The sequence below is a fragment of the Taurulus bubalis genome, assembly GCF_910589615.1.
Source record: "Taurulus bubalis genome assembly, chromosome: 2".
NCBI lineage: Eukaryota > Metazoa > Chordata > Actinopteri > Perciformes > Cottidae > Taurulus > Taurulus bubalis.
Window position 1 is genome coordinate 44,037,451 of NC_136590.1, and position 25,841 is coordinate 44,063,291.

Here is a 25,841-nt window from a genome sequence, read left to right on the forward strand (position 1 = left end):
AAGTGTGCCTCCTCTTATTATTTGGGGTCTACGTTTGGCTAACAGCTCACAGAACTACGCACACATGAACCTCACATTTACAGGTGTATCCAAACACACACTGCTCTGACCTTTCACATCACAAAGCAAAACACACTTTTCATGTGACTAATGTGTGTTCTATGCTTTTAGTGGATAGCTCTTTTGTGACGATTTTAATGTTTGTAAAGTGTCGTTGAGAATTTTGAAAAGCGCCATATGAATAAAAGGTGTTATTATTATTGACGTAAAAATAGACTTGAAGCCGAAATAAACTCGAAACCGTGGTTACGACCCCGAGACGGAGCCGAGTGCACGGTGCAGGCCTCTGCATGGAATAAATAACATGACGTGTGAGTGAAAACCACGTCTAATAGCAGTAGCGGTCTAGAAGCGGGGTTAGCCAACTGTGGCACACACACACACACACACACACACACAGCAGTGGTCGTTGTCATAAATGTACTAATTATGTTATTGTGTGGCATGCTAGGCCTGTGCCATATAATGACGTTATTGCACCCTGAGCCTGCATCAGTTGAGTCCAACCTAAAGTGAAAATACTGAAAGTGCCTGTCAGCAGGAAAAGCCTGGTGGAAACGGAAGCACGTGTCGCAGACAGCCTCAGACGCACTTCCTGGTCACTTCCTCTCAACTCCTTCCTTCAGGCTCATCGTGCGCGCAGAGCAACACTTTTAACTGCTCACGTGACCCCGTGCCCTCCCGCCTCCCACACATCACAGCTCACCACCTCTGGTATGAAAACACAACCTTCTTTTGGGCCGTTGTGATTATTGCCGGACATTTCCCGACAGCACTTGAAAGCAGCACAAATCCGCCTGCGTCCAGTAAGCCTGTGAGGGCGCGCAGGAGGGGAAAGGTCAGCGCAGACAATCTCCCGTCCCGAGGAACTGCTAGTCAATCCATCTCTGTATTCTATGTGTGATTTGTTTTCTATCTTCCTCTCCCCTCCCTCCTCAGCACCACTCCCAGAAGCCACAGTCTTCCTCCTCTCGCACCTTTAGTTCTGCGCCGTCGACAACAATAATAAGCAGCTGCTCAAGATTAGCAGAGTATCGCTTCTGAATTGAGTGTTTTCCACAGACTAATCCTCTGAAATCCCCCCCACATGTCTTTCTTTCCAGCAGCGGGAACATGATCAAACACACACCCGCAGCCCTGTCCCATCTCCACACACTGGACACTGCAATAAGAACGGACAACTTTAGCAGCGGCGGAATAATATGAAATAAAAAGCAAGCAGCAGACTCACCTGAGGAAGACCGTCTCCCCTTGCCGGACGGTGATGTTGTCCATCACCTTGTTGTCGGACTGAGAGTCCCCTTGGCTGCGGACCGGCAACCCTGCAGGCACAAGAAGCAGCATCCTCAGAGAGAGCAGGAGAGAGCATTTGGAAAGAGCCACAAAGTGTCCCCGGACAGACATCGTCTCTAGACCGAGAGGAAAGAAAAGATAGAATCCCTCAGAGAGACTCTGAGTCAGTGTGGCGTCCCGTCACCGGCCGCGTGGAGATTATTTACCCCCCAGGTCATTAGAGTTAATCCAGATCTGTAGCCGCGGCGCGCGGGGAGGAGACGCGCTGCTGGAGCGTCCACTGGCTACTGCGCGCGCCTTTACAGGGAGAGGAGGAAGAACACAAGCCCGTCTGCTTCGGCGGCGGTCCGGCGGACGCTGCTGATTTTTTTTTTGTTTTTTTTTTCACCCAAGTTCTCACACGAGAGGAGACATCGCTTCACGAGGCGTTCAACCCGGTCATCTGCAGTTTAACTGCGCCGAGTGCCCAAAACACCCGGCGGACCGCGGACAGAGAGCAGGCATGTTCAGGAGAGGAGAGAGGGAGAGAGAGAGAGAGAGAGAGAGAGAGAGAGAGAGAGAGACAGGGAGATGCCAAGTTCGCGATTTGCATCGGTTGTCAATGAGTTCTCTGTCGCTGTCTGTCTCACAGCACTTCCCGTCTGCGTCACAGACACACAGCTGTGGTCGAGCCAGGATTCACATCTGCATTAAATATAGACTCATGAAGAAATAGTCATCTAGTCTCTGCTGCTGCTGCTGAGTTTGTCACTGTGCCTCTGGTACAGTCACAGTTATTGTTATCTTGTTTTACAGTATGTTGCATACCAATTATATTCTTACAATGCAATTCCACAGAAACGGTTGAACTTTACTTATGGAATTATAATCCAATACAGAAGCCTACGGACAATAGTCTCAACACTTCTGTTACAGTGCAAATACCAAGCAGACCAGCCAAACAAATGCACAGCTGAGAAGCTGGAACCAGAACTTTTGTTTTGTTTAAAGCTTGATTTAAAATATTAAATACATCATGAAAATAGTAGCTGATTCCATTCCATTGATCAACTAACTGAGTATTTAACTTAACGTTGTCTACATTTCTAATAACAGAGTAAAAAGAATGATCCTCGGATAAAGCAACTAACTTCAAACAAACTAATTCATGCAGAGCTCTTCTCCAGAGACACAACCCATCACATGTTTTTACTGTTGGGACTGTCCTCTTATGCATAAATTGCACTCTGCATGAGAAGCAGCTCGTCAGGTTCCTTCTCTTAATGAAGGTGGATTCATACGAATAGGAGACGGTCTGCTGACTGACTGATTATCTCAACAGCTTCTGTTTGCTGCAAATCACATGAACTGACAACATGGAACTGCTCTGGTGAGGAACACACACACACACACACACACACACACACACACACACACACACACACAGGCCCATACAACGGGCCCCCGGGTACAACGGGCCCCACCGCCTCTCCTAAACAGGAGAAAGACACACAGACCTTATACGTTTTGGTTTGTTGTTTTGTGTCTCTTTTTAGTAGGTGTATGTATATTTGCAATATTTTTGTGTATATTTGCAATAGTTTTGTGTATATTTGCAATAGTTTTGTGTGTATTTGTAATTGCTTCGTGTCTATTTATAAGTAGTTAAGCATCTCTCTGTTGTTTTGGGTCTCTTTACAGAAGGTTTTTTTAATCTCTTTGTAGTTGTTCTGTCTGTATTTATATTGACTTTATGTTTATTTTTTATTCTTTTGTGTAAATTTGTATTTACTTTGTCTTTTTTTTTACATTTAATTCAATTACATTTATTTTGTACAGCTCAAAATCACAAATTACAAATTATCCTCAGGGCTTTACAAGCTGTACACACGACATCCTCTGTCCCGGGACCTCACATCGGATCAGGAAAAAGTCCCCAAATAAGTTGTTTTCTGTATATTTGTAATTACTTTATGTCTCTTTTTAGTTGTTTTGTGTATATTTGTAATTATTGCATGTCTCTTTGTAGTTGCATTGTGTCTCTTTGCAGTTGTTTTTTTTGTCTTCGTGGTCATTTTGAGTCTTTTTTGCGAATGTTGTGTGTCCCTTTCTGAGTTTTTGTCCGTTTCCATAGTCATTTTGAGTCTATTTGTGTCACCTTGCAGCTGTCTTGCATCTCTGTGGGTTGTGTTGTTCTCTTTGCAGTCTATTTGTGTTTCTTTGTAGTCCTTTTAACATTATTTGTAGTTATTTTGAGTCTCTGCCTGGTTGGTAAATGTCTTTTTAAGTTCCTTTGTGTAGGTGAAGGCCAGGGGGAGAGCCCATTCAGTAATCCATCCATGCATGCAGTCCTTTTTCTGACTCTTCCCTACTTGTGCTACTCAAACAGGGCATTTGCCATCATCCCTGTAATGGCCTCTAGTGGCCAGAGTGGCTGCTGACCAGTTTGATATGTTTAAAAGTTCCCATGGCAATCACACACGCATAGGTCCTCCCAGATGCAATGACACAAAACTAAGCGTTTCTGAGACGAGACAACCCTGAGCCAGTAAGAGCTCCAAGGCGTGTGGTGAGGAAATGTGACCCTGAATGCATTCAATTTGGATTCCTAATGGCGGCGGTGATGCTGAGCCGACATCACAGTGTGTTGAACGTGATGAAATCCTGTCAAATGAGGCGCTGAAGCCATCGAAGCTCCAGAGACACTTAAACACAGAGCTCCCGGGATGTGTCGGAAGCCAAATGAATATCTCCAAAAGGAAAAGGGCCGAGCTTCAGACACGGCAGACAGCGATCACGACATTAGCAACTCAGTCTGGAAACACTTTGAGAGCCGGCTATACGGCTGCTGCTCGGAAAAAGCTCGCAGCCAGGAAGCCTTTACGACCGCAGAGGAGCCGTAGTGCCGCGGAGACGTGTGAGAGTTACTGGGGCAAGCAGCCAGTCATGTCATGTTATGTTTTTTTATGATTTTTTTTATGATATATTTAGGGAGGAGGTCCTCAGAATGTGCAGAAGTGGACCGTAAGTTACGAAAGGCTGCGAACTCCTTGAAATAAGATGTGTTCTTCAAGCACTTCTCCAGCTGACATTAACATCAATCTCCCTTTTCCATGGAAGACGTTCTGACACGTGACAGCAGCGAAAGCTTGGGTGTAAATTATTCAATATTTAGCTGCTTCAGCTCCAGTCCTGGTATTGCTGGAACAACAGAATAAAATGGAACCATCATTAATTTGAATTATAATACGGGTAGATCAAAGCAAGCATTCTGATTGGTTGAGAGTGAGTCACGAGGTGTAGTTTATTCAGCCATAAAGTACTGTACAGCCAGGGCGCACTTAAAAATAACAGGGAGATTTAAATTGCGCGACCATTAGCTGTCATTTCAAGCTTGACAGTTACCAAACATGTTGGTGTAAACTTTGATATTGTAACGTCCGCAGTAACAGACGTTGGTTTCCTTAACCTGCAGGTGTATTGCTTGAGTGTTCACAGTATTGCAACGGGGCTCTTCGCTAACAGCAACGTTAGCTCAAACGGAACAGCTAACAAGCTCACGTAGCATCCCCCACACTAGCATAACGAACGACAACACACACGTCACTTCCTCCCTAAAATGAGATGAGGAATGAAAAGGGTTTGACCACAAAATCATGATCATTTCCAGTGAGAGATAATTACGTCGGTAATTTCCCGACGCGAGGCAAGTTCTCTAAACATCATGGAGGAGAAAAATGACGGAGAAAAGACGGACAGAAGCAGCGAGAGCACTTCTTTACATCGGTGGCTGCGCGTCATCCTCCACCCTGCTTCCAACCGGCCTCAGTGTTATAGTCCCGTATGTGCGTCCCGGGACTATTTTCCCTGTTGCTGAAATGCGATACACAACGTTTGGTGGCTACAACTATTTTGTGCTGAAAGGGAGCTGACTATTACTATTTATAAAGTTGCAGGTACCCGTATTATAAAAGCAATAAGGTACTCGAGGCAGTACTGTGTCTACAATAATGTACAGTTCAAGGCTGCGCGTCGGGCCTAACAACTCCCTTGAACAGTACATTATTGTAGACACAGTACTGCCTCGAGTACCTTATTGCTTAATTGTAACGCCTGAGCGTGTCTCAATGCCTGCTGGGAAAAAGGACTAGCATGTGACAAAATGGATCCTACATGCCTGTAAAGAAGTGTGACCATGTGACCAAATACATATCACTGCCAATAGAAAGTAGGCATATCATTAAAGTCAAACATAGAAGCTTGGCTTTTAATGGCTGCTTTGTGTGCTAGTTAGATCAAAGCAGCCATTACAGTAAGAGGTGCATGGCCCAAACGGTATTGTTGTGGATAATGCAGCCATTAAATATCAATACAGTTTATTATTATGATTTATTATTCACATATCTATTATGGAGCAACAGATTGCAGTGAGAAAGAAAAACATGTTTTGTAGAATTGAAGTCAAACGTTAAGTGGCTGAAAACATCTACCTTTGTCTCCTTCACACACAAACACACACACACACACACACACACACACACACACACACACACACACACACACACATATTACGTTTTATAATTCACAACATTCTATTATTATTCCACTAATATTTACAATTCCTATTCAATTTGTTTTCAGTCGGAAGTCACGCTGCTTGTAATAGACGCAGCTGCGAGCCTGAGATGAATATCTGCATTTGTGAGCCTCTGTTTAACCATTTCTGGTTCCCGCTGCGAGCTTCTTTCATACCTGCTGGCCATGTGCCATGTGTGTGTGTGTGTGTGTGTGTGTGTGTGTGGCACAGCGGCCCGCTCTGGCTCTCTCAGCTCAATCAATGCTCGATTACTCTAATTTTCTGTGAACTACCTCTGAGGATTCTGTCCCCCTGCAGCTCACAAAGTCAGCCACACAAGATAAGAACTCAGGTGGGATGGAAAGGGTTAAACAACTGGAAGCAAGTCGCACGCCTTGCTTCAGCCAACTGGAGCAGGACAGCGTCCCACTTTCAGAACGTGGGAGTCAAAGTGGTTCACGGGGCAACAGACGGGCCGCAGGAAACCAGAGCAACCAGAGCAACCAGAGCAACCAGAGCAACGGAGGGTCATTCTCCTGTCCTCGGTGAGCTGTTTTCATTCTGCAACCTGTTTAACCTGTTGTTAACTTCAAGGTCATTATTCAGTTCAATTATGACACCACATAACAATGCTAATCTTCAACATATCTGTATTTGTATTCCATCCAGTTGATGAAAAATGTCCACAGAAACATTAAAAAAAACATATCTCCGGCCATCATGCTTCCACCTCTGTCTTCACTGAGTCACTGCTCTAAATAGCAGGCCGGGTTACTCATTTAGCATTTAGTCACATTTACAAAACACGCTCCTCGACCTGTTGCTCGTGTTTCATTGGTTAAGTTGCCCAAGGTTGCCGACAAATGCTCACAACCTCCAAAACGCACACAGCACAGCAACAGACCGACATCAGGGAGCTCGGATCCTTCTCCAAGAGATAAAAGCACCGATGCAACACGGATATAATACAAGCAACCGTTGCACTTTCCTCCACGAGTAAGTGAAGCTGCCTGAAGGCTTACAGTAGATGAGCAATATTACACACATGTACTACTAAAAGTAGTGATGTTTATATTGCTATGATGCCTGATTTGATGAAATGAGAAAGGGCGGAAAGACAGCTTCTCTAATAATCCCTCATGATCCATGCATGGAGAGTGTATGCTACTGTGGGTCTGTCAGCAGTGTTCTTTTCCCTTTCACAGCATGACATATATACCACAACCCTTCTGAAAACAGTCAGCACACAATTACTCAGAATGTGCTCCCAACAACCAGTACTTTCACTCATTTAATCCTGACATTCACCAGTGCTTTCCCATTCCCGATATTTTGCCTCTCAGCACTTTTACTTCAATTCGTCACACTGAAGAGTTCAGGTCATGAAGTCATGCGAATGTAAATCACAAGAGCTGCAATCAGAAACATATTACTAGTGAACATACATACATACGTTTGCCTTTTTTTATGCAAAATGTTTTTCATGAATTAATTAAATGTAAAATCTAAAATATTGTACTTCACGTCTGGGTTCCCCCACAGCGGGGATGATAATGCGTTTTAATTAGTTGGACTCCCAAGGTGCAAGTTAGTCGCTTGTGTCTGCGCCTGAAAGGCCTCAAGAAGCTGCAGCCGCCCGGCCAATGAATGCCAAAATCCATTATAATTGTGAATATGACGGCCTGCATTAATTTCCTTCAAGTCCTCTCTGACTTCAAAGCACATCGACCATTTTCTTTTTTTTTATAACTCACATATGCAGACTCAAAATGTGAAAACAATTCAACTTGAGTTAATTTGGTCATATCAAACGGATAATATGGATACTATACTGTTCCAAATCCTGAGCATTCCATTAGGAGGCCAGAGGAAGAGGCTGTGCTTCAGGCTTGACTGCAGCGGAGCTGTTTTATAGTCCAGATCTTGAACGGGACAGAATGAGATGTCACCATCCAGAACAAGGAGCCTCCAGGCGGCACATTTCCAGGAAGCTATACAGTCACGTCATGTGACTCGCTCGCAGCGCTGCAGCTCGTAATGGAGGTTCCACATCCACTTCTATAAACGCCACAGCTCAGCGCCCCTCTGCATTTCACCTGAATGAAGTTGTCAAGTAAATGAATGAGCGGTGGTGAAGCCTCCTTTGGTGACGCGTAATGTTCTCCCTCTGAACCGCCTTCAGTTGAGTCAGTCCCTCCTCTAAACACGTGACACAAACGCTGGAGCTCAATTAGACATTTTTGTGTTTTAACTCCCAGCAGAAAGATTAAGATATAGCCTCTAGCTGGTGAATATTAGGATGTTCAGGTACAAACCACAAATGTGCACTTGGTAAATCTCTGAACCATGAAACACGGTCCTGATAATTATTTGACGACGTTCCAGAGACATAGAAGAGGCGATAATCTGAACGTAGGCCGACCTGACCATTAAGTAGCGATGTAAAAATATCACTCATTACTACTATTTCATATTTTGGAGTTCCATCTCCCGGAAACACAACGTACAAAGTGTTTTTTTTACTGTTCACAACTTACAGAACACTTGACTTGTTGGTATATATGTATAACATGTATATGCACCTAGTTTTCGATCCTTGTGTACATAATAGTCCTGTGTATTCATAACTCTCTTCGTCCAGCTTTGTTGTCCTTGTACTTGTCCTGCTACGCTTTCATTTTTGTGCAGCATATCAAGAGCAATACATGTTCACAGAAAAGGAAGGGATATGAGGTTGTTCTAATTCTGATTACTTCTAATCAGTATAGAGCTCCAGTGGCGCAATCGGTCAGCGCGCGGTACTTATAAGACAGTTCACTGCAGAGCCATGCCGAGGTTGTGAGTTCAAGCCTCACCTGGAGCATTTCTATACTTTGTTGGACAAATATAATAATTAGTTCATTGTCCAGCAGTAGTTGTATTCAGCACCCCTAGTCAATGGACAGTTATAAATACTAAGTATAGTTAACACCATGTAAAACTGGATGCTTCCTATTTTATGTTAGTTTTCTGCTTTAATATTTACATTTATATGAATTGTGGTTGAAGTCTTTGTTGCTGGACCGTTGCAGATCAATTTGATTCAACTCATATTTGTTGGCGTTTACCATTTCAAAAATACAATTTACACTGTAAAAAAGTCACTCGCGACTTCAATTTGACAAAATCCCCCATTTAAACATCAATGTTCCAGGTGGAGAAACACCTGGTTTTGAATGGAAATGGGAGGAGACAGTGTCCCATTCCTCCCACTACGGACAAAACACAACCAGTATGAAACCAGCAGCAACCTCACCATCACACACTCAAAGTTATCACCGATTTATCTTCATTTCCATATGTAAGAAACATGACATAGAGCTCCAGTGGCGCAATCGGTCAGCGCGCGGTACTTATAAGACAGTTCACTGCAGAGCCATGCCGAGGTTGTGAGTTCAAGCCTCACCTGGAGCATTTCTATAATTTGTTGGACAAATACAATATAAGAATTTCTGCGTTGTAGAGTTATAGCAGTATTCAGCACCCCTTGTCAATGGACAGTTATAAATACTACGTACAGTAAAAACTCAGCAATATCAAACAATTCTCAGACATTAGAGAATATTTGGATGCTTCCTTCTAAATTGTACTTTCTTGATTCTTGTCCTTCTGAGTTTGTACTCGTGGTTGAATGCACTTGTTGTAAGTCGCTTTGGATAAAAGCGTCAGCTAAATGTAATGTAATAAGGATTTTACACTTTCCCAGATTACACAGTAGTTAAAATTATCCATGTATTACATTTCCTCCAACCGGTAATTGGCAAAGCAAATTAGTCATCACTTTCTAAGGCACTGGCCAGCCAGCTCGTCAAACTATGATGCTCCACGATGGTCAGGTCAACACGTGGTTGACGTGAATTCAAACAGAAACACTGGCTCATATTTAGTACAATCATCTTGGTTGGGCTTCAAATAAATAGGTAAACTAAGTAACTAACACACAACTTACGGACACTAGTCCTGAACACAGGTGTATTGTCTTGACAGTCCTGTATTTGTTTGATACCTTCACATATCAGACCATATTTTGGTCTTCATACTACATCCCTCACTCTAGTGATCCCGCTGCGTCTCATACAGACGTATGTACGTTGACAACGTTTTGGCATTTGCGGCTCTTGGATTGAGAATGAGCCGACAAAGAGCACAAGGAGACAACAATCGCAAACACAAGCTGCCATCTACTTGATGATGATGGCAGTTAACTAAACTAATAGTAATCACGCAGGCTTAATTGGGTGGTTTGAATTGGAGCACCCAAGGGGAAAAGCTGGGTGAAGGCAGCGAGCGACCCTTCAGCTTCAAATACTGTCGAGACGTCAAGCGCTTAACCTCGGACAACTCCACCGGAGGAGAAGCTCTGTGAAAAAAACACATTTACTCAGCACAGTTTCACTTCTCCTCCTCAATGTAGACTGACAGTCTGTTGGTGGAGCCGATTTTGGCTCCAACCAAGATTCCAAAAGCGCCTGAAGGCAACAAAGGACCTTCTATTCGTTGTTAATTGGAATAAATGACAGAGAGGAAATGACGGAGTGAATGGCGCATGTGAGAAAAGACTGACAGATGAATGTCATCATGATGTTTAGTGTCATGATGTCACGCTAATCAGAGTAATCACTTTAATGACCACCATTAGGCAATCCTCCACACATGTCAATCAAACTGGGATGGTAGATACTGCAGTGTACCTTCAGTGGAGGACAAGCGGTGGGTCACGGGAATCAAATCCATTAGAGTAAATAAAGAAAACCGGTCTGACTGACCACAAATGCAATTCATATTTGGGCATTTATCTGTACATTAGACATGATGTAGGTATGCATAGCTGATCACAGTGAGTGGGAGAGAGAGATGAGTGTATGCGCATTGGTGGATAGGAAGAGATTCTCAATAGGTGCGTCCAATTATGTCCATGCATCCACACAAACAACTTCACAAACACCTGACCTCCGTGGCTGAATGAAAAAATAACTCCGTAGAGAGCAATGGCGTCGACGACGACGCATGAATTTGGCCGTGAATTCATCTTTTTGTTAATGGCAACACTCAATGACCACCAACCTTCACTCCACACACTCTACCTGTAGAGTTTGATTCAGTCTCACATGCAATACAATGAGTACAGCCAATATACAATCTAGTATACAATCTGACTGAAAAGGTATAGGCAGAAGCATAACGCTTATATATTCCTATTCTAAATTCATATCAATGAAGAAACCCTCAAAATAACTAGATATAATAGAACAAAGAAAAGATTAAAAAATATTTCATTCAGACTTGTAACCCTCAAAAATATCTTTACAAACAATCCTTATGTTGTTCCGTGACTTAATCCCTACAAAGACAAATGCTGCAAGTGCAGCAACAGAACCAAACACACACTCATGATGCTTCAGTTGCTGTGATCAGATATTGTAGAATTAATGGAAAAAAAATTGGAGATGAATTCAGAATGTGCTAATTTCCTCGTTATGTTGATAACAAACTCGATCAGCAAATCATCGTGTTCCTCATCAAATATATTTTCTGTAGCAACTTGGTAGCAGACATACAAATACTAGCAGACAGGGTTGGTGCACAGTCTAACAGCAGATAGACACACATAGCCTTTGTAACTGATAATTAAGTGCTATCCAATTCCTGTCTTGCTTCAGATGTGGTTCCTAGAAAAATAGTTGATTGCAACAATTGCTGGTTTAATTAGCCTGATGCTTCAGGCAGTAGGATGCTTTCCTCTTCAATGTTTAAACCCCTTTTCCTGACCTAAAAATAATATTTTACATAACGAATGTCCTCTTTTTTTCTCTCTGCCAATCCGGCATCGTAACAGTGATTCACCGAAATAAAGACTGCATTTATATAACAGGTGATTTTCAATCTTTTCATGATAAGCATATTATCAAAGAGACCTAGCTTAATGGCCCATATATTATATTGCCACTGGTTGTCTTGACAACCAATGCAAAGTGGAGGAAGTTGTTAGACTGGAGAAAAAGAAAACAACAGTCGCCTCAGATCACCCGCAGTCTGCAATACCTTTCACGGTGTAATTTACACTTAAGTTGGGAGCCACAGGCCAGATGTGCATGAAATGGATCACGCTGGTGTTCTGAAGGGCGAGTTAAACGGTTATTTCTGCCGCTCTGCACTGCGATCCCGCTCGATGACTTCCAGATGGTCATCCTCCATCTTTAAGACTCTCTTTGTCCACAAGGGAAGCTGAGGTAATGAGGTCTTAGTCATCTGCAATTAATGCAACATCACCTGGCAGAGCGAAAGGGGAGCAAAGCGGCAGGAGGATCTGGACGAGGACGTTCAGCCGGACACCTCGACCGACTGTATGTGGTGAAACGCACCAGCGCCTCTGGAAAATCGTGATGATTTAAAATGCGTGGTAAACCGTTCGCACATTAATCACGCGCATTCCTCCCAGCGTAGAATCAAGCTCAGAGTATAATTGGATCTCAAGAGAGCCTGGTGAGAAAAATAAAGACATTGAGAATGTGTTTTTGCAAGATTTCCCCATTGCATGCAAGTGAGTGCGTGTCTAAGTAATGGTGCTGGAGGACTTGCAGATGCGCGGACAGGAAGCACTTGACTTGGGGTTTGGGCTCTTGGAGGAAAACAATAATTAAGAGTGAACACACAGTGGTGATAACAGCTGTGGGAGAGGACACTGTGGCTGAGTGGCTGTGGAGACGGCTGGTTGTGGTCTGGCACAGAATCAGAGGACAATCTGGCCGGGAGGCTCGCCCCTCCCCCCCCCCCCCCTCCCCCCCCCCCCTCCGTCCCTCCCATCCCCCCCGTCCCCGACACTCACCAAGAGCGAGCGTTCGCCAAGATCTTAATCACGATGGCCTCGAGCGATCAATGCCAAAGTGGCCCTTAGGTGGTCGACATCCCCTGGAGAAAGTGACCATTACGTTGTAATAAAGAGACTGATCCCGGCTAAGTCGTCCTCGTCACCCGCTAGCAATGGCTTCCTGCTATAATTACGTCATATTAACAGCATTATTGTGATTTTTGTAATTATTTTGTCTACGTCATCACACCTTCACACACTCATCTTTAGTATTGCTTTTCTTTTTGTCTTTCTTGTATTAATATGTACTTTTTGTTCCATCTATCCATGATATTTTGATAATCATCATGGTGTATGAGAACTGTCAGCTGCTTTTGTTCTGGGAGATGTTTTTTAAAGGGATAAAGCCCACAAAGGCCTGCAGGGGCCAGTGGATGAGTGACTTTACTATTGTGAATAATATTATCTCCACCAGCAGGATCATGGGTTTGTGTGTACATTATACTGCGTATAATATGTTAGACGGCCAGTAATGGCTGCATGTCCTCTCATGGTGGGGGTGACTCACGTTCTCAAAACATCTTGTATTGTTTCATACTGACAGATATATCTTCCCCCAGTGAAACACAGCAGTACTGGTTGCACACACACCTGGCGGTAGGAAGTAGGACATGTTAAATCAAAATCCCCTCGCTCTCTCATCCCCTGAGAATATGCACTTTTTTTCTCCTTTCTGTTAGTGCATTATCTTTTGTCTTGCAATCAATTTAAAGGACAAAACGTTGACGGGAAACCACATTCTACTCAGCGACACCTCGCCACAGGGGAGGCAGCGTTTTCACGAGCATCTCATTCTGTCCTCCGTGTGAGAGCGCTGTGTGGAGGGGAAGTCATTTGAAGTCATATATCATGCGGCAACATATCCTTGTAAACAACTAGCTGTGGTCGCCCAGAGCAACGTTTAAAATAAAAACTCGCTGCAGGCGATGGACTCGCTAATTCACGCAGGTCAAAGCAATATAAGGCATAAGCGCACTATATGAAGGAAGCACTTTATCTTCACATGTCTTAATAATCTGGAGAGCCGGGGAGCGGCTCAGTAATTATTTATGGCAATGGAGTGGGCTTTGTTTGTTTATTCATCACAGCACTTTTTTCGATGTGGGGGAGACACACACACACACACACACACTGACACAACAGCTGTTTTAGAAGATTCACACACACACACACACACACACACACACACACACACACACACACACACACACACACACACACACACACAGAGACTCTGCTTCCTTCGAGTATAGCCACTTTAATAAACACATTTTATGCTGCTCTTTGGCTTTTTTTCCATTACAGCTTTATGAAAATGTCAGCTTAAGGTGGAAAGGTGCACACACCTAATTATTATGTGGTTACAGTCTTTTTGTTGACTGAATCAAACCTCCAAGAGCTCTCCTACAGGAAAAGGAAAGGCTCACTGTGACTAATAATACATTAAGCAAAGAAATATGCAAAGCCTTCTGGCGAACCAAACTTTTGACTTTTTTAGGTGGAGGGTTTTCATTGTTATATATTTAATATTCCAGATGAAAATGTTTTTGAAACTTGGGTGAAAAATGACTGCAGGAGCTGTGACTCAAACATATTGCGCCCATCACAAAGCTCTGTGCTTAGTTAGCATATAGAGATAAAGTGGCGGCACTAATCAATGACAGGCTTCATTATGGACTGCAGTTACCGTTTTACTTGTTTTTTTACAGTATGGGTTGCACTTCAAAGGATGATTGTGGTTTATTATCAACGGCAACCTTTTGTGTGTGTGTCTATATATATATATATATATATATATATATATATATATATATATATATACACACATGGGCCTGTCGAACCGAGCCGAGGATGTAGTTAAAACGGTCACAGTTCAGCTCCACACCCTCCTCCCTCTGTTTGTCAGCCACTCCCTCCCTTCACCTGTTCACTCACCTGCCTCTGATCACTAATTAAGCCCCTATTTAGACTCCTGCCTCCCAGACACACCTTGCCAACTCTCCAGCACTCATCCACGGACTGATTTCCTGCCTGTCCCTGTTTGAGCCGCTATACCTGACTCCCGGTTGACCTACCTGCCTTCCTCATCCTGACTCCCTTGTACTCCGCCTGCTGTTTCCAGAGATTCCATTAAAAGGTTAAAGATCCCTGGAGTCGTGTGTGTGTGTTGCTCTTGGGTCCAGATACGACCCCATTACAAAAACGCCTTTGTTAGGCTGGAGAGAGACTCTTCGGGGCTCTCCGGCTGTTTTTGTGTTTAATCTCGATATGCCCTGAACTAAAAAGTATTTTAATTTGTGTGCTTGAAGTAAGATATATATATATATATATATTTCATCCTTACGGCAATGTTATAGTATGTATAATGGGATTATTCACATACAGGGTATTAAAATGTTAAAAACAGCCTACGGTTTTCTTTTATATATCTATGAATGGCAATTATAAGATATTATATTGACTCCCAAAAGTGGTGTTCATTTGTGAAGATTATTTTACTGAGAAAAAACAGTTTCATTCAGTCAGTGTCACACACTCTTGTGTGACAGATTATTTTCTGCAATAATCCAAATTCCATGGAAGAATTTCATTGGCTTCATGTCGAAGGAATGAATGAATGAATGAATGAATGAATATATACTTTATTAATCCTCAAGGGGAAATTTGGTGTCGAGTAGCAGCCATTTACACAGAAAATAAGATAAGATATAAAAACAGGGATGAAAGATATAGATAGAAATAGCTGGATGAAAGAAAAAAGAACATAGTATTAATTTAGGAATTAAATTAACTTAAACAGTAGAAGAGCAAAAGTGCAAGTATGTATGTGTATATTAAGTGTGTGAGGTGTAAATAAAAACAAACAATAGAGTGCAAAAATGCAAATAATGTATGTAATATAATATGTGAAGTGTCGATAACCATAAACATGTACAGTAGTTAATCCACCGGTGTGACGCTCTCTTCCTGTCGGCCTACAAAAAGATGTCATCTCTTCAGCTCTCTATTGTTCATGTGCTGCTTGGGGATATTAAAAAGGGGGATGAATAAAGTGTTGTCATCTGTTCCTGTTGACTCCGAGGGTCTCGCGACTTCAGATTGATACTCCGCTGTGATGCCAGTAGAGAGTGTGGCTTTTAACCTTGACTCCAGTCCACACAGCACACTGTGTGCTATCAATGCCTTCCTCTCACATGATGTATTTGACTGTTCATCTTCTGCAGCAACTCACTGAGAACCAGGTCAGCGCCCCTGAAACCCGAGGCCCAGTTGCAGGAGAAATGATCAAGTCCAAATGCGATGTGCCATCAAAACAAAACAAGATGGATGGACCTAAACTGCCTCTTGATCCAATACGGAGTGTGCAATACTTCATGGAAATGGCTGCCTTGTTTACAGCGTAGATGATGTAACGGCACCGCAGGTTGTCTCATAAAATCACTTTGTCACTGACAGTGTTGAAGTGAAACATATGCAGAGTTCAGTCTCTTACAGTGAAACTGAGACATGGAACAGGGAGTTAAAACACAGTTGCCGTGCTACAGAAAGCCCCGCAGAGCGTCACAGGAAGTCGCTCCTGCCTGTGGCCATCAAACTTTTAAACACCTGCCTCCGACCAAACTCTATGGACTATATGTATTTGTGAAAAACAATTAAATTATTGGTCTACTTACAACTGAGGTGACGGGTGGCGCGTGCCTAACTATGGACCTTTAAGTAGAGACTGCCAGAATGCTAGCTTGCCAGCTAGCCAGCTAGCAAGCTAGCTTACTGGCAGACTAGATACTCTTAATCAATAATGTGTTCGTACGAACTATGAAACATGCTCACCACTCGTGCCCCTGACACCAGCACCATCATATTAATGTTCTTTATCACTTTGTGTTGTGTCTATTTCCATTTTCTGTTGATAACTGAGACTTCTGCTAGCTTTGAGGCGCTGCTTATAAATGATTTGTAAGGCATAGCTAGTCTTCACTTTAGCTGAGGTCACAGAACATACTTGACTAATACTTAACTAACGAGTAGTAACTACCTGAATTAATTATGAATTGCAGTATTAAAACACATTTATAAAGCACATGTTAACATAGTCCTTAACCATTTTTGTATAATTTACTAATTTGTATTTATTATCTTATTAATCTTATTAATCATCTATAAATCATTACTATTTAAATTACAAATGGGGAATTCATCATTTACAAAGTATGAAAACCCAATCATGAAACGCATAATAGTCAAGCTTATTAATCAAGAATGAAACATGTATAACTATTTATATTTATGAATTGCATACTAATGAGTTACTAATGAGTGTTCATGCTGGAACAATGCTTTATAAATGATGAATTAAGTGTTTACGCATGCTTTACTAACACTAAATAGTGTGTACTTATTATAAAGTGCTACCGTACAATTCAAGAAACTTTATTACTTCAGTCTTGTTTATACTATTCTGGCATTTATATATATTTTTCACTTATTTACACTCTGGTTTTACGTGTTTGCACATGATTCTTGTACGTATTATGTATTTTTCTCATTCTTGTTACTTGTTTTTATTATGTACTTGTATACTCTGCAAATATTTTAGTAGTAGTACAAAAGCAAAAGTGCTTTTGTTGAATTTTTGTTTTGTTCTTTTTCCAATTTAATTTTAAGACAAACCCCAAAACTAGTAGTTTTGATCATTTCTTCTCAATATACACACGTTTTAAACTGTTTAAAACTCTGTCCGTAATCTGAGAAATATTTTTTCCGCCCAAAACGTAATCGAGAGTGCAGTTTAGTTGTATGTAAATGGTTTGCACATTAATAAAATCTGCCGCTTTAACTACATGATCAGGTTTTTTTGTGTGTCACTTGACTGGTGAATGTTGATGCAAGCAAAAAAAAAAATGAGTGGCAGCTTGAGCTCTGCAGCACATCACACTTCTAGGCCAAGGTCATGGCTGCGGCCCTGTGGCTTGGCTCGGCTCTCTGCTCCAGCATACACTGCTGCAAAGATATTTTTAGTAGACGAGTGACAACTGGACAGAACACGGACGTGTACATCCAAACAGCAGTGACAGATTCTACAAACCTCTGTGAACACTGGATGGGAAAAGAAAAAAGGAGTGCCAAGAGAGAAACTGGGAGCGAGATGATGTTAGGAGAACGACGGCAGACACACACACACACACACACACACACAACCTGGACACTTCTGGGTTACCCATCAATTCTTCTCTCCTCTAAAGATGATACAGCTTGCCGTGTTACTTGCATCTTGTGCAGAGGGAGAGGGGTCATTGAGATTAAATGCCAACCTCAGACCGGCCTCTTAGTTGATGAGGCTTGTCAAGGCCGTGGGAGAGTGAGGGATTGTGTGAAAGAGAAGTCAGATCCCCTCAGCCGACCAACAAAAACCACGGCTTTGTAGTGTGGAGACGTGGCAGATGTTCCTCCAGCATATTAGGCCTTTCAGCAGCGCTGGACATATGGGTACTCAGTAAGATTAAGTGGTTAATTATCAGGTATTCTGGTTAAGGGGCTTTAAATCAACAAGTATGTTTAATCAATCCCAATCGATGCAATATGTTCTCTCAGCCATCCATTTGGACCTGACCCACTAGTTTTAGCACTTATTTGGGCTCTAATGGGGGTTGTCTTTGAGCTTTTGGCTAAACCAAAACCCTTTTTCATGGCTTTCAACAATTTATGTCAAACAGATTTAGATGAGCACTTTATATATATATTTATATATATATATATTTTTAAAAAAGAGACAAAAGATTGATTACACGTTCAAATCTCGGGCACAGCTCCTATATGTTGAGAGGGTCATGGTCCCTCTGCAGTATTTAAAGATAGGCCGCCCCACCCACCCCGTTTTGCTGTGTCAGCCAGCTGTCACCATATAACTCGCCCTGAACACCCCCAGAAATAATTCTCTTGCTCAGCCAAGCAGTGAAGGTCACCAGGACATCTCCTCGACAGTCAGGTCGGGATGCACATATGTGGTGTATTACTTTCCTGTGTGTGTCTGTGTTTGTGTGTGTCTTTGCCTTTCCCTGTAGAACAGAAGTTTGGAGAGTCCTCATTCTGGAGTGCTAGAACACCAAATGTTAATGTTAATTTTCAACCTTTTATTTAATTAAACATTTAAATTTATTGAATTTGCCAAGAAAGAAATTGTCAAATAAACTGTCATGATTTTAATAACGATTAAGGCTCAGATTCTGCAGATGTGTGAGGCTGTACTTGTAGAGTGTTGCTTTGAGCTACATGCTAACGGTAGCATGTTGACATACTTACAGAGAGTGGTATGTGTGGATGTAGGAAGGTAGGAACCAAAGTATTGCACACATTGAAGCCTTGACCTGATGATGTAGTTTGATGACCTTAATCTTAAGAAAGTAGCAAGAGTGTAGTTAGATTATATAGATTTTCCAACCAAAAATACCCAGCCCAGTTTTGACAACTCTTTTCCAGTGAAAGTAGTGAGCAGCAGCCAGGTCGTCAACACTGACATAAAGAACCAACATGGCTATTGTTAGAACGTACAGCTGCCAAGATAGGGATCACCAAAGTCAGAAGGATGTATCCTGTAGTGCAGCGGTCCCCAACCACCGGTCGGAAAGATGTTTTATTTAGAAAAATGACCGGATACATCCGTCTGTGCGTAACATTAGACGTAATGTCACATGTCAAGAGGCTACGTGATACGTTACCCCAAAATATTGACTTAAAAGAAAGTTTGAACTGCTGGTGTTTTGAATTAAAATCAATGCTGAATATCCTGAGATCGCCAAAAAGCTCTGAAACCTCTGCTTCAATTTCCAACATCCTGTCTTTGTGAAGCGGGTTTTAAATCACGGAGTAGAGTGGAGTAAAGGTTTAAATCACGGAGTAGACTGGACACAAAAAATGTCTGCATGAAATGTTGTGGCAATCAAATTCTTTAAATGATGGCGTGAAAACTTGAACCTGCTGTCTGATGGATCTGAGGATCAACTAAGTCGTCGGAATATATCCAGCTAGGGACCTTGGATTGGACATCTATCCGGGTGTTGTTATTATTATATATTGTATTTCCTTCAGTCAATACGTTTCAGTCAACATTTTCATTGTGGCACTTGTGGAAAACTAAGATTTATCCTCTGGGGACCATGAATATCTGTCCAAAAATCCATGTCAATCCATCAAACAGTTGTTGAGAGAGTTCAGTGGGAATGTGGACGCCAATGACTGACAGACCAATATTGCCATCCATAACACGATGAAGGCTGTTGATTTGTTTTCTTTGCTTGCAGTTGAATCATCATCTCATTCAATCAGCTGCAACCTCAAGCCTGGACTGTGTTTCCTCAAATGTATGCAAGGAATATTGCCCTCTTTAATTCTGTTATTTATATACTGACTGCTCATTAAATTCATATTACTAGGCCATATTACAAAGTAACCTATGCTCATCTATCGGTCCATCCCCAGAATATCCAAAAAGAAGATTAGTGTTTCAATTTAAAACAATAGCCTTCAAATTAAAACCTGCAACAGTATTTGTGCATATGGCTCCAGAGATTCCTTGACATTTAGATTCTAAAATTGAAAGTGCAGTTTTATTGCTACCAGATGTTATCAATGGAGCCAAAACAAGAGGAAGGGCAGCGACTGGATTGGTGACATTTTCTTTCAAAATAGCCCAAGTTGATTAAAGAAGGCCCCACTTCCTGCTGACAGCACTGCCATTAAAATATGTCAGAGACGTGCTCTATGGATTTGCATTAGCAGCCGTAAAATAAATCTGTTTAATGATCTCCTTCATACATAAAGCTGTTTCTACTGCATACAAATGAATACAGTAATAGTAGCTATTCTCACACATTTTGCTGTTTCTAAATTATAGCACGAATGAAAGGACTCCAACACTGTTTTAACAACAACGACATGCAACACCACAGAGGCATTTCAAGCTGCAGACTGTATTTTAAACAGATATATTTAAGGCTTTTTTTTCTGTTCTCGTACAAAGCTCCAGCAGACAATCTTCAATTTCTAGATAAGCAATATAATGAATAACCAGTGAAGAGGCCAAGGGTGAAAGCCACAGCACCCAGACAATGCTGCAGCACTCATACACTTAGATAAGCATCAGGAAATACAGAGGAACCAAGCCTGCACTTTTTTATTGGAAAGCACACTACAGTAATTGCCTGATTAACTGCCACTGCTGATTAATGTACCTACTAACGTGACGTATGCTTAACTATGGCAGATATCTTAAATGTATTCTCCGCAGTCGTCCGATGGGTCTGAATGTATCTGAGCTGTGTGGTTTCATTGGGTGTTCTCACACCATCTGTGTGAAATAACATCTGCTTCAAAAAGACAGAAATCAAAACCAGCCTTTCCCCCCGTTTCCTTAAAACACCCGTAAACATGATAAACCCTGAAAATGATGTCAGGGCAAGGCATTAGCACTGTTTGTTTTAACTCTAGTTACTGCCCCTGTCAGGTCATTCAGTGTAATTTTGTGAAAATCCAGATCAGTGATTTATAATATTATTGCTCTTGACATTTGAATACATGAATGCATAAACACATAAAAGGATATTGTATTATTCCTGTGTGTCAAGACTGTTTTCAAATAGCGTAAGTGTCACAAAACATTCCGAGCATCATTGAATAAGAGAAACGGTGTGTTAAATATGTATGAACTAATAAAACAACATTTACATAGGAGTGCCGTCAACTAATGGAAACCCATGAATTGGCTTTTCAACACGGCACATCCCTGTGCAGGAGACATTTCTCACGCTCCAAAGTATAATGCCTGAAGTAGAAACCACAACTGCAGTGTTTAAAATGCTATTGATACCTGCACCCACCCCACCATGCTCCTCTTCACACTCCTCTTGGTTTGCCCTGTTTACAGAGACAGCTTGTGCATAATGAAGCTGCTGAAGCTGAAGTATTGTTTTTTTCAATATGTACGGACTGCAACTATTTAGCCTCTGCTTTTGTATTTTACAATGTGCCATCCCAGACCTATGAAGATGTAGTTCATCTTTAATGGGCACTTCACCAATAGCAGTAACCATTAGTGCTAGCTTTGCAGTTTGGGTTTAATTATATCAAGGTAATGTTTGTATGTGTTCAAAAACAAAATTAGCAATATATATATATATATATATATATATATATATATATATATATATATATATATATATATATATATATATGTAATATATGTATATGTTTCCCATTGAAATGCATTGTAAAACTATTGGTGGAGAAGAAATCCCGTATTAGCGAAAACCCAAAGGAGACACTGGTAAGTACAATAACGTAACTGAAATAGCAAGCATCATATAGTTCACCAGATGGCCTAAAGTAAACCAGGTAAACAAATATGTCTAAATAAACATCATCATAACTAATACTGGCATCGTAAATGTGAACAGTATATGAACACATGCATTTAAAGGGTATGCTTCGTGGATGGAGGATTGCCTAAAAGTCTCCTTGTTTGTTTAAAGGGGACGTATCATGTTCATTTTCAAGCTCATGCTTGGATTTTGGATTTCTCTAGAGTGTGTTTACATGCTTTCATGTTCAAAAAATAGTGTGTGAATATACTCTGTCTGACACACTCTGGTTAGTGCCTTTCTCTAGAAGCCCCCGTCCTGAAAATGCCAATTCTGCTCTGATTGGATTGGATCGGGTCTGCCCAGGAGGCAACCTCCGCCAAGTGAAGCAGATGTGTCTTCAAACCTGCATTCTCTCTCCTGACCACCAGGGGGCGACTCCTCTGGTTCTATAGAAGTATATGCTTCATGTGTTAAAGCTGCATTCTCTCTCCTGACCACCAGGGGGCGACTCCTCTGGTTGTATAGAAGTATATGCTTCATGTGTTAAAGCTGCATTCTCTCTCCTGACCACCAGGGGGCGACTCCCCTGGTTGTATAGAAGTATATGCTTCATGTGTTAAACCTGCATTCTCTCTCCTGACCACCAGGGGGCGACTCCTCTGGTTGTATAGAAGTATATGCTTCATGTGTTAAAGCTGCATTCTCTCTCCTGACCACCAGGGGGCGACTCCTTTGGTTGTATAGAAGTATATGCTTCATGTGTTAAACCTGCATTCTCTCTCCTGACCACCAGGGGGCGACTCCTCTGATTGTATAGAAGTATATGCTTCATGTGTTAAACCTGCATTCTCTCTCCTGACCACCAGGGGGCGACTCCTCTGGTTGTATAGAAGTATATGCTTTGTGCGTTAAAGCTGCATTCTCTCTCCTGGCCACCAGGGGGCGACTCCTCTGGTTGTATAGAAGTATATGCTTCATGTGTTAAACCTGCATTATCTCTCCTGACCACCAGGGGGCGACTCCTCTGGTTGCATAGAAGTATATGCTTTGTGCGTTAAAGCTGCATTCTCTCTCCTGACCACCAGGGGGCGACTCCTCTGGTTGTATAGAAGTATATGCTTTGTGCGTTAAAGCTGCATTCTCTCTCCTGACCACCAGGGGGCGACTCCTCTGGTTGTATAGAAGTATATGCTTCGTGCGTTAAAGCTGCATTCTCTCTCCTGACCACCAGGGGGCGACTCCTCTGGTTGTATAGAAGTATATGCTTCATGTGTTAAACCTGCATTCTCTCTCCTGACCACCAGGGGGCGACTCCTCTGGTTGTATAGAAGTATATGCTTTGTGCGTTAAAGCTGCATTCTCTCTCCTGACCACCAGGGGGCTACTCCTCTGGTCGTATAGAAGTCTATTTAAATGACTCTGCTTCTCTCTTGATTTATTCCCTCAGTAAACATTGTAAACATGAGTTTTTGTCTCAATCTCTAGTTTCTTCTCCGATACAGCATGATTACTGTGAATGACAGGTCGCTGCCGCAACCAGAGCCGTATTCTGGGTCACTATGTCACTCCTCCACATACCAAATATTGTAATTTGTAATCCTTGTAATCCAAGATGGCGACAGCAAAATCCACAAACTCAAGGCTTTAAAACTTCAGTCCAGTTGATGACTACGTCTTTGTGTCTGCTGTATTTTTCTAATAACAACCCTTGAATCTTACGTCACCGCAATTTGTTGAAACGGTCCGTAATCACTACCTTGCAGTAGCTTCCTGTGGACTTGAAGGCACCATGGTGGCCTTAAATGATGTAGTAGGAAATGTTCTGCACAAAAGGCCACAGCAAAGCCCCCTCTATCTTCTCTCTCTCTCTCTCTCTCTAATCACAGAGACCTTCCACAGTGGAGCACAAGGTGCTAAGCGTTAACAAGCTCCAACTGCAACATTTGCAGCTTCCACTTAAAAAGACTCGCCATCAAAGCTACTCTCCCAGACAATTTGGAAGTAAAACATATCGCAGCATTGATTGCTGCCAAAACTGAATGTGACAACAGTAAGTATTCTGTTTCTGTTTGCTGCCCCTCTCTGGCTTTCTTTTAGCCTTTACAGATTTCTAATTAGATACAACCCCCTCCATACACACACACACACACACCCAAACAATTACAAGGAGGGAGTGTTAACAAGCGTGCTATAAATTGCCATGCTGGAGAGGAGACAAAGTAAAAGCAGCCATGATGGCAATCAACTGTACGTTATAATATATGACGCATGCACAGCCTCAGCCCCTTTTTTTCTTTCTTAATAACAAAGCATAGATGGGGAATTGACAAACGTTGTTAACAGAAGGTGTGTAGGAGGATGAGGACATTCCTAACTGCCTCAATTACATCTTATCTTATTGTATCGGCTATACATAGAAAGCAGTATACTGACTGCATCCTGAGACTGACAGTCAGTACTGTAAAACACAGACATCAGCCCGGGAACAAACAGTCTGAGACCTGACAAAAAAAGACAGATATGCATGTAGGGCTGATAAACTGGGGGAACTTTTACTACAGCATGTAATTAAATTCGTCCTGTGCAAGATAAAGATAAGGATTCCATTAGCTCCCTAAAACATTCTGGGATAATGAATTTTTGTGGTTGATGGAGCACTTCATGTGGGACAGGTGGGATTTACTCCCAGGCTCGACTCGGCAGTGCGGCAGGCAGGCACTGCACCCGACCACCCGAGCCAGCCACGACATTTGATGCACCATTGGCACCAGAGGCAAATGAGATTACGGCACGGGGAATGGAATCGACTCTCTCCTTGACAGATTTACAGATCCCCACTGGATAGAATACAGGCGAAAAGGCTGTAAAACCCATCATCTGTGGGGTGAATTACACACGGCTTGGAACAACTTGTTTGGTTTAGGAAATCCACGCGGCGCCTCTTTTGATTTACCTGCACCCCGACACCTCGCCCACCTCCTTAATCCTCACCCTTCCTCGTGGAAGTGCGCATGAGCGCCAGTGTTTTGCTCCCGCTGTGATTCAGGGAATGCATCTTTTTATCAGTTTGTTAAATTCCTGTCCTTGACGTTTGATCTATTAGCTGCTCGCAATGTACCCTTTTTTTTTTAAGACATCTGTGGAAAACATCATGGGGTCAAGGAAAGATGGGAAGGAGAATTCATGAGGAGTTGGGAAAAGAGGATCTCCACTTTCACAAACTACGTAGTCATGATGCGACGGCAGGCGGATGTTAGTGCCGTGGGTCTGCAGCGGTGAAACTACAATGTTCAGAAGATGGACTACAAAAAAGTGCATTTTAGATACTTTGTCGAACGGTTATTTACATCATCTGCGTTTCTCGGTCACGACGGTCCTTCCGCCGGAAGGAATTGTGGCGGCGGAATTATCTCCTTTCCTTTCGTAAAGGAAAGTCCAGTGTGTCCTATGCTAAAGGAGCTAAATAAGGAAGCATTGAATCTCCTTTCCTTTGCATCATGGCGACCACTTAGGTACTTGCTGGTTATTTCCCTCAGTTAGGAACCTTCCTAATCAAAAAGGACTATTGGACCGCAGCCATTGCCTCCATACAGCTCTCAATATGACGACGGCCGTTTGCAGCTAGCGATGCTAACATCCCTATGGCAGCATTGCTGACGTAGCTAACAGG

The 25,841-nt window shown here is 42.3% G+C and overlaps 1 protein-coding gene across 1 annotated transcript in view; it reads right to left on the reverse strand.

The window, feature by feature from the left end:
* Positions 1-25,841, reverse strand: part of ntm (neurotrimin) — a gene marked incomplete at both ends in the record, with an annotated part of 393,244 nt that overhangs the window by 111,881 nt on the left and 255,522 nt on the right. The window contains one exon of the mRNA XM_079237490.1: positions 1,292-1,382. Within this exon, the coding sequence (XP_079093616.1) occupies positions 1,292-1,382 (91 nt within the window). The remainder of the gene's footprint in view (positions 1-1,291; positions 1,383-25,841) is intronic.